The 9,725-nt window shown below is 29.6% G+C and overlaps 1 protein-coding gene across 1 annotated transcript; it reads right to left on the reverse strand.

Annotated features, from left to right (window-relative positions):
- Nucleotides 1-200: 200 nt before the first annotated feature.
- LOC108344725 (WAT1-related protein At3g28050) lies at nt 201-3,686 on the reverse strand. Its single transcript, XM_017583197.2, has 7 exons — nt 3,390-3,686; nt 3,220-3,285; nt 2,958-3,071; nt 2,147-2,393; nt 1,783-1,941; nt 1,528-1,679; nt 201-748 (listed from the first exon to the last, which is right to left on the reverse strand). Exons 1-7 carry the CDS (start codon nt 3,581-3,583, stop codon nt 586-588), a joined length of 1,095 nt encoding a protein of 364 aa, XP_017438686.1. The 5' UTR covers nt 3,584-3,686; the 3' UTR covers nt 201-585.
- Nucleotides 3,687-9,725: the final 6,039 nt, after the last annotated feature.

Here is a 9,725-nt window from a genome sequence, read left to right on the forward strand (position 1 = left end):
TCCTTTTGATACACCACACAAAAAAGCTGAGATGTTGAAAAGTGTCCAAAGTAACTCCAGTTGCAGTTATGATCATTTGGAAAAAAGTCATTCCTTTTTTATGAAGTTCTTAAAAGACTAAAATCCATTCGAGGATTGATATTTTACCAATAGTTTTTTTCCATACACACACAAAATTGATCTAATACTTGACCCATGTGTTTAGGGAGTGTAGTTACCTGTCAATTATACCACACCATGTTTAAATACATTCATGTTACATGTGTACATACATGTCGTTATCTGACATGTTTAGAGAGAGATGTCTGTTTTTCCATTAAACCACTTGAATAAAAGTTACAACTCCTCTGTGTAAAGAACAGTGTAGGTTCGATTCTATGACAAACCACACTATGTACATCATAAGTAACAGCAAGCTGTGTTAACAATGAAAATCTTCCATTTACTTCACTTAGGTATAAGCAGCTCAGAATCATCTTGGGGAACAATGGAACTATGTACTCTTGCTGTTCTATGCAAGAAAATGGGTTTTTTTTTTATGGTTTTTCTATGATGTTAAAAGTGGGAAGAGTTTGTATTTTTGTTTTAAACATTCTTTTCTGATGTTTCAGTTCTCTGGTTTTGCAAGAGAGGAACATTCTCAGCAGTTAGTGATTCCAAGCCACCAACAACTTCCTCAATCTCTTCTGTTGCCTTGCCCCACAACACAACATAAAGACCAATCGATACTATTATGGCTCCAACTACGCTGCAAAAGGCAGACAAAAAATGTACACAAATGAACATATCGACAAACTGTTATTAAATTGTACTATGTATATGTCTATGTTGTCAGTGTTAGAAAGAACTGATAGTATCTCATAGTGAATTTTACTGATAGTATCTCATTGAAATGGCCTTTTGTCAGTAGAAAATCACAAATCATCAAAAAAATTGCCAAAAAAATGAGGATAGTTAGAATTTGGGGATCTGTTTTATCTATTAATTGTTCCATTTTCAGATTAGGAAATTTGGGAAGAGATTAGCACTACCATGTTAAGAAGTAGACTTTAAGTCTAACTCAACCCCGCAAAACCAGCTTGAAAGGTGAGGTTTGCAACCACTTATATACTTTATATTAGCCTTATCTCTAGTCGATGTAGGACTTCCAATAATAAACTAAGAAACAAAGTAAGATATTTGAGGAAGGATTCCTCACCAATTCCATGCCATTCATAACCAATCTACTACCAGCTAATCATTTTATTCCAGATTTATTCACAAATCTCAATTGAGTTCATTGACACCATCATGGCTCTTCACATTAGCTAAATCAATCTTATTATCTTATTTCATCCTAGATTTTTCTAATCCACTTGCATCCACACCATTTAGTGGAGTTTCATTTCTTCACATTTTTATAAAGCACATTCCCAACAAGTACAATTTTTATTAGACTGAATTTTCATTGTTCAACATAATAACGTGGACAATTGTTTCCCCATGTTTTAAGCAAGAATCAAACACATATTTGATGTAGCATCATACCTTCCAATGTACAGAGTATCATCAAGGAACAAAACACCCATTGCAACTGCAATCACAATTTGAAGTGGCCTGAAGGATGTTACAAAGACAGCCCCCTTTAAATTCAATGTCCAGGCATAAACTACATTGCTCATTAACTTTCCAAATAGTCCCTAAATGCACAAAAAAGAATCATCAATGGAAACATTTATACACAAGCAAAGGAAGGTGTATCTTTCTGGTTTAAGAGAAACAGCAGTGTGCAAGATATCTTACTGAGCTAACAATGGAGATCAGTGAAACATTTAGACCTATTTTCCAAGCACTAGCACTTGGCTCAGCAAATAAACCTACAGTTGCAGTGAATATTGTGGCAGTGACATTGTAAAGCAAGACTAGAGTAAGTTCATCCGGGAACACTCTCAAGATATCCTCCTGCAAAGGAATTAAAATATGTTAGAACTAAGATTCTAAGGCTTTCCATATGAAGTAGCAAGAAATGTATTCACAAAAATAATGTGGATCCTCCAAAGTTAAAGTGCAAAATAACTAAATTCTACAGTTTATGATCTTATAAACCATGATAATTATCCACTTTAATTTCTAAATTATACCTTAGTTTAGAAAACCTTGACCCTACCTCTAAAATGTACCATACTGAAGTCAGAATGTAGTCAGCTATCAGCAGAATGCCACCAGTGGCCCAGCTAGCATCCTCTGATTTAAGAAAGTTAATTTGATCTTGAAGTGACAAGGAAAGATGTTTGTGAGCATTGACGATTGATGGTCCTTTGTAGAAAGTCAGAACAAATGCACCTGATATTGATATTATGCTTCCCATTACCTTAGCTTGACTACTCCTACTTTTAGCAGCTAACTTTTCCATCCTTAGTTGCAGTCATAAGAGGACAACAGAAAACAAAATAAGTCCACAAAAGAAGACTGAGATATTCATTCTTAGTGGTTAATATCATGAACTTACTAACAGTTCAGAACCATTTTCTTCAAAGATCACATTGAGCTTAATTCCTACAATTGATTTGATGAAATAAGATCACCTATGATGAACTTGGTACTAGTCAATGGTGTCATAAGTAGAACTTTGAATAGTAATTGGAATCTTGGTCCACAGTCAGATGGGTTTCTCTAATCAGTCTTTGTATAGTCATCAATCTGAGAATATTGAATAAATTGGTGGGGTTCTAAGTTGACCATGGCATTTTCACACACTAACAAATATGCTTAGCTTTATTTAAGAGATGCGTGTAAGAAAAGAAAGCATACGACAGAGACTCTTTTCTTTAATGTGAAAATGACATAGACTTTGAAATTACTTCTAGTTGTTTTCGATGCATAGAATATAACAAAATACCCTCAAGTGGGAGAAAAACTAATAAAATAGTTCAAATAAAGAAATTGCAAAATACAGTAATAAAGCAAGGAGAGTGAACCTGCAGATTACGGCAAGGATAAAGGTTAAAGCAGGCACCAGATTGCCAATTGATGAAGCAAGAGCTGGAGAACTATAGCTGATTCCTGCATAACCCAGTATCTGAGATGAACTTCTGCAACACATGACCATCAAATTACAAAACAAGAACAGCAAAATCATCAAATGTTTGTATGAGAATCCTTGGACCACATATCTAACTAACAACAACAGTGACAAAACTGATATTAAAAGGCTTTGAAAAGTGTGGTAAGTTCCTTTACCCTATCACCCCAAGAAGAACTATTTTGGATACTGTGGAGAAACTGAGTGGAGGAACCACCCTTGATCTGCAAAGGGACATAAGACAGACAACATGGTAACTGATAAAATCCTTCAAACATAAGTTCAAGATAAACAATACTTGTATCATTGATGATGATTTGCTACAAACCTTCTGTGGAAAAAAGTGACAGGAAGAAGCACAGTGGTTGCAACAGCATAAGCATAGGCCACAAAGACATAGCTGTTCAATCCTTGCAGTGAGGCTACTTTGAAGAGTGTGAGTAAACCCATGTCATTGAATTCAGTGCCAAGAAGCACCAAAATTGGCAGAAAATCTCTGTAAAAGGACCGTTCTCTTGCCATCCTTTCTTCACTTTGGATTCACAAAGCTCAAACCTTGGTTTTGGTGGAGCTGTTTTGGATTGTCCCTTAAGTTATAGTTATAGGCATGTGTTTCAAAGTCACCATTATCGAAGATCATGATATTAAATTATGGTTAAAACAATTTCTTTCTCGTTGTAATTGTTCGAAAATTTCAACTGATACATCTAAATTGAATTAAAATAATAATTATAGTAATCAAATCGAGATTCAACAATAACTTGACACGTGTGACTATTAATAATTTTTTTTTTTAAATAGTGTGATTATGTATTAAAAAATAATAATTTTATTTTTTATTTTAATTAAAAAATTTATCTTTGAATTCTTTAACTAGTGTGCTTGTGACTTGGATTAGCATTTGTAAGATTTATGCTACATAAAGATAAAGTTATCATAAGTGCATTGTATTATTTTTAATTATACAAACGTTTTTCTTCTGTCTCGACAGAAAAATATAGAAATTAATCTTAAAAAACGGTATCTTAAAAATTATTTTCTTCTTCTTAATAAATTAGTATTAAGACAACTCTTTTCTCAAAAAATTAAGAAATATAATTCTTTGTATTATAGAACATCATAATTCATATTTCATAAGATATTTCTAATAGCAGTATAGAATAGAAACAGAAAATCAGCTTGAGGTGAAGTTCTCCTCTCTTTCTCAAAGAGGAAAGTGACGAAAGATTCTCAAAGAAAACAAAATTCGACAATTTGGATTAGTTATTGGGAAAGTACTCCTCTCTTTCTCTTTTGTGTCGTTTATACAAACGCAAAAATTCAACAAATTTTCTTAATCTTAAAATTTATGATTTAATTATTTATGATTTTTATAAATATCGTACTATTCTCTTAACTTAAAACAAATTTTATACTTAACTTCTTTCCCTTTTTATTTTAATCATAAATCCTTTATTTTTTAATTTATCTTAGTATATTTATACAATCTTTTTAGTTTGTAAAGAATTCGAATATCAGATCTTATATATAGGTAAACAAATTATTTTAATTTCTGCAAATATATATATATATATATATATATATATATAATGTATACAAATAATTATACAAGTATAGTTAAAAAAAGTCTATTACTAGACATTTTACTTGCACATTCAAGATAAGCTATTAAAATGAATTTTTAACTTAAAAAAATATACATAAAAGGAAATATTATAATTACTAAATTAAAAAAACAAAATCAGTTTAATCAAAATATCAATATAAAAAATTCGTAAAATTTACATATGAATCTATTCATAAAAAACTTTCAAGACTTACATATTTTGGAAAGTCAAGACTTACATTTTTTAGAAAAGTAAAATTAAATATATTCTATCAAATATTGACATTTGATTAAATACACAAAAATTAAATTTACAAACAATTCTAAGATAATTAATTGGGGGAGTTCCTTATAACTCATAACTCATGTTGTACATGCATAAGTCATAAAATACAAGAATTCCTCTCACCATCATTATAAGTTTTAATTGATGTGACCTAAATCACTAGTGAAATAAATAGATTTATGTAACAACGTAGGTATCAATATTTTATTAACAAATTAAACAATATTTTACCTATCATTCTAAATATATGATCACAAATTTATACAAGTTATCATTGATATGAATTTTATGTGTACATTTATTGTATTTTACGTGGAAGCTCTTGAATTTTCATGTCAATAAACTTATATCAAGGAAACTAGTTTATTTTGATAAGTATTAAAAGTTAAATGGCATAATCTTAGGAGTGATGATCACCACGATGATTTTTTATGTTTGTTGATCATTGAATATTAAAATAAGATACTCAATTTAAATATGGTTAAATATATTTTCTGTTTCTAAACTATTATAAAAATTAGTGTTTCATCCATAAACTAAATTATAAAGTATTTAGTTCATATACTTATAAAGGTCAACGTAAAACATATTTTCCAACAAATGACATATGAAATGTTTCACGTGTGACAAGCCGAGTTCCACAATAAACTAAAACATAACATCTACGTGTTTATTGAGGAGAGTGTTTTAAATGACTTTCAAAAAATGCATGGACGAAATATTTTATAATTTAGTTGAGGAACTAAACATAATTTTTTGTAATATTTTAGGGACAAAAAATATAATTAACCCATTTAAATATTATTGTGTGTTATGAGTAGTGAATTGAGGTTAATGTATCAGTTTAGTCAAATTGATTTATAGGATAATATTTTAGAAATAAATGTATTAGTGTGGTATGAGAAAGAGACAAAAAATTATACTAACCTTAAGCCATTGTGAAATATTGATATATATGTTAATTTTCTTAATCATGCAAACTCGATATGCGAGTCACGCACCCACTAAGAAAAATTCAAGCTTTTAAAATATAGGAAGCTCAAATCACTTGACTCTTTGGGAGAGTCTTTAAATAAGGCTCCTAGGTTTTGGGTTGTTGAGCGAATAAATGACTCGCTCAGCAAAATGAATTTTATTCAAATTCAGAGAGCTCAAGGTCCTTAGTTGTTGAGTGAGTTTGTTCTCGCTAAGTGAATTTATTAAGTAAAAACTCTTAATACTTGTTAGATGATTAAATTCTCTTATTGAGAAAAATTCATTTAATTAAAATTCAAAGAGCTTAGAGGAGATTGGTCACTAAGCGAATTAGGTCTCATTGAGTGGGGTAACCTTTAGAGGTCTCACCAACAGAGTAAGTATCCTTATTAGGCAAACCTTTTACAATAAAACTTTGAGAGTTATTTTATTGGGCAAGTTGGTGAGTTTGTTGAGCGAGAAGTGATATTTTGAGTAAGTAAAATCAATGTTTTGAGTTTCTAAAATGTAGTGAATGATGAATTCTATCATATTCTTGATTTAAATATGGTTAATTAAATTGAAGTTGAGAATGATTTAATATAAAAATGTATGTATGAATAAGTATGTTATGAGTTTGTTCACGTGTGATATTTTGATATGATATGATCGTAGTTATATCAAAGGAGAAAATATTATGTTGAGAGGTTGTAAGTTGTGTATTAAATGAGGATTCCGATAAGAGGCTATCTTAACTCTACTAATATTAGATATACATAAAAGAAGATATTTGGTGGTGAGAGTTGGCAGAGATTTGTATGACCTTGCTTGTAGTGTGAAAGGTAGGTTATAAGAAATTTACATTGTCATATAAGAAGAACTTAGTTTTCAAAGATGTAGCTCTCTGTGAGTAATGATAGTATGACAATTTTGAGTCTAATTCAACACACACCAACCTTTCAAAAGTATAAGTCAAGTGTTTGTGTTGATGTGATATATGGTTGATGACATGAGAGACAGCTGATTGGACTAAGATGTATAAACACTTGATTCTGAATTATTATAATTGATTAAATGATTATTTTTTGGATGATACCCATTTCTAATGGATAAAATATGATATGATTGATTTTATGAATATTTACATTTCAAATGTATGGTAAATTTTAAAAGGTATATTTACCCTATATCTTTATTGTGTTATTTTTTAAATTATGATAATTGAGTATTCAAATGGATATTTCAAATAGAATTATAAACCGAGAAAAGTTAAAAAAGAAAATTTTCTTTTTGATTATAAAATGTGTATAAGTTTTTTTAAATCTTCTGTAAAGATGGAACAATAATTATATTTTAAAAAATATTTCAAGAAATTAAGAATATACACGTTTATCTTTATCTTGTGTTAGGTAATTAGTAATAATGTAACGATTAAATTATATATATATATATATATATATATATATATATATATAAATTGTTTTTATAGGAAGGGTGGTATCATAAACTTATCTTTTTGGTTGAAAATTTGTAACATTTCTTTTTCTTATTTTTCTTTGTCCTCTCTTTCTCCCTTCTTTATCTTTTTTTTTCCTCTTATTTATTTCTCTCTTTTTTCTCTCTTTTTTCTCTTTTTTTTCTTATTTCTTTTTCCAATGCCTTTAACTTTTGTATTGTCTTCCCTTCTACCTCTCTCAGGTATACAATGTAATCTATGAGGTCTTCCCAAGTCTCATTCCAATTAGGACATTAATAAGTTTTATGTTCATAACCTTCATACTTAGAGGTGTACTTGTTCTATTTCTTGATAATAATTTTTTACCTGTTTGTGCTTCCTTCGAAGGTAAAAAATTATATCATTCAACACTATGATTCTTTCCACCACTACATTAACATATTCCATCCAAGTCGAATTCATATATGCAACGAGAGTTACAAGAAAAAAGCAAGATCTGACACAAAAACAAAGTGGTTAGAACCATTAGTTCAGTCAAAAGATTCAAAAAATGTCTCACCACTCACTAAGTGTTTACACTCAATCCATTCGTGTTTCACCCTCAAAAGTGTATGCATTCTTCCTCTAATTCCTCTTTAGCTCTTCAAAGAATTTTCAATCAACCCATCAAGAATTTAATATTAAAGTGAAATATGTAATGAATCTAAAATCAACTTATGAGGTCAAGGAAAGAAAAACTCTATGAAAAAATCAAAGAATTTTTAAGAAAATTTTAAAAAAAGGACAAAATGAACAAAGTTGAACCAAAGCATAAAGGATTTAATGCTAGACAAACCAACTCAAAGAGGACAAGCAAACAAAGCACCTTTAAAGAATCTCTATGGAAGGCTTGCTCAAATTAAATGTGAGCAATCAAATAGGAACCTGTATAGCTAAAAGAAAATTGGTTACAAAGAATGAACACAATTTGTCTTGCCTCATCCTGAATCAAATATCCATTTAATTTATATTTTCTATTGTGATTCATTAATGTGCACGACCACTACCTTTTGTTCACGTTGTTTTTCAAACCATGATGTCAAACTTAAGATCTTTTCTATTAATTTTGATTCAATCCTAATTCACTGACGAAAACACAAATCACAGGTACACTGATGCAACTCACAAAATGCATTAAAACAAACTAATTCACTAAAAAGAACAATCATGTGAGCATGAATAGACCCTCGCAAGTGAAACTAAAATTACTGAACAACCATTCAAGCAAATAGGACCATTTGCTTATTGAAAACTAAGCACACAAGTCAAATTGAATGTGTTAAAGACTAACCACGAACCAATACTGAAATGTACAATTTCAAATAAGCAGATTTTTTCATTAAAACCCGAGCTCTGATTACTAGATGATGTATGCCTAGTTTCAAATTTGGGACTCTAGGATTTATTCGGATAGAAAAATAGATAAACTCTTAACTAAGTCGAACAAAAAGATGAAATAAAGAATGTCAAATCAATAAAAATACAAAAATGGAAAAAATACACTACTCAAAAAAGATTCAAGATAAGTGAAGAAGATTCACTGCTTTGAATATTGAAATTGAATATTGAAATTCAAATATAAGCATCAAACTTTCAAAGAAAAAGAAAAAGCTTGAGAAAAATCTCAACTTTTTATTAACTCAAATTTGTACTTACAAACCAGAAAACCACTATTTATAATAAGGTAAATTGTCCTAAATTAAGTCAAACTAAACTATCCTAAATCAAGTCACTCTTAATTACAATTTTTAATTAAATAAAATTGTGTGAGACTTTTAGGCGTGGCACCATTCCCTACAAGTGCAAATGAAAGCTTGGCAGCTTGACCTTTATCACAGCTCGGTACAGAAAAAAAAGATGCACACATAAAAAGTCATAATTTTATGGTGAATTATCACATTGACTGTTTTAAATATAACCGTCATTTTTTTTCTCTTAAGCTTTTGGTGATGATTCTAAATATATTTATCATTGTTTTGCCGTTTTGGTTACGTTTTTAATATAGTTTTAGTCAAAATGATATATTTATTTACTAGTATGACAGTAATTTTTTCTACGACGGTTGGTCAATGACGGTCCCGGAATTGAAAATGCAAAATTCTACAGTAGTAAACATTCCAGAATTCTTCTTAAATAATTATTTTTTAATGTCTTGCTGAATAAATTGTAAAATTTGATTGAAACCTTTATTGCGAAAGGCCTGATCCAAACCAACTGGCCCATCAAGTCTATGCTTCTCCAACTATGCACATATATAAAAAAGACATATTTTAAATAATTATTTTATGAATGTGTAAATATTTACAACATTTATGTTATCTCA

The sequence above is a fragment of the Vigna angularis genome, chromosome 8 (assembly GCF_016808095.1).
Source record: "Vigna angularis cultivar LongXiaoDou No.4 chromosome 8, ASM1680809v1, whole genome shotgun sequence".
NCBI classification, from domain to species: domain Eukaryota; kingdom Viridiplantae; phylum Streptophyta; class Magnoliopsida; order Fabales; family Fabaceae; genus Vigna; species Vigna angularis.

Coding starts and splice junctions, on each gene's coding strand:
- LOC108344725 (XM_017583197.2), bottom strand. CDS start 3,583: ATGGCAAGAGAACGGTCCTTTTACAGAGATTTTCTGCCAATTTTGGTG. Junction 1,942..2,146: donor CAGTATGGTACATTTTAGAG/GTAGGGTCAAGG, acceptor ATTCCTTTGCAG/GAGGATATCTTGAGAGTGTT. Junction 1,680..1,782: donor TGATCTCCATTGTTAGCTCA/GTAAGATATCTT, acceptor TTGTGCATTTAG/GGACTATTTGGAAAGTTAAT.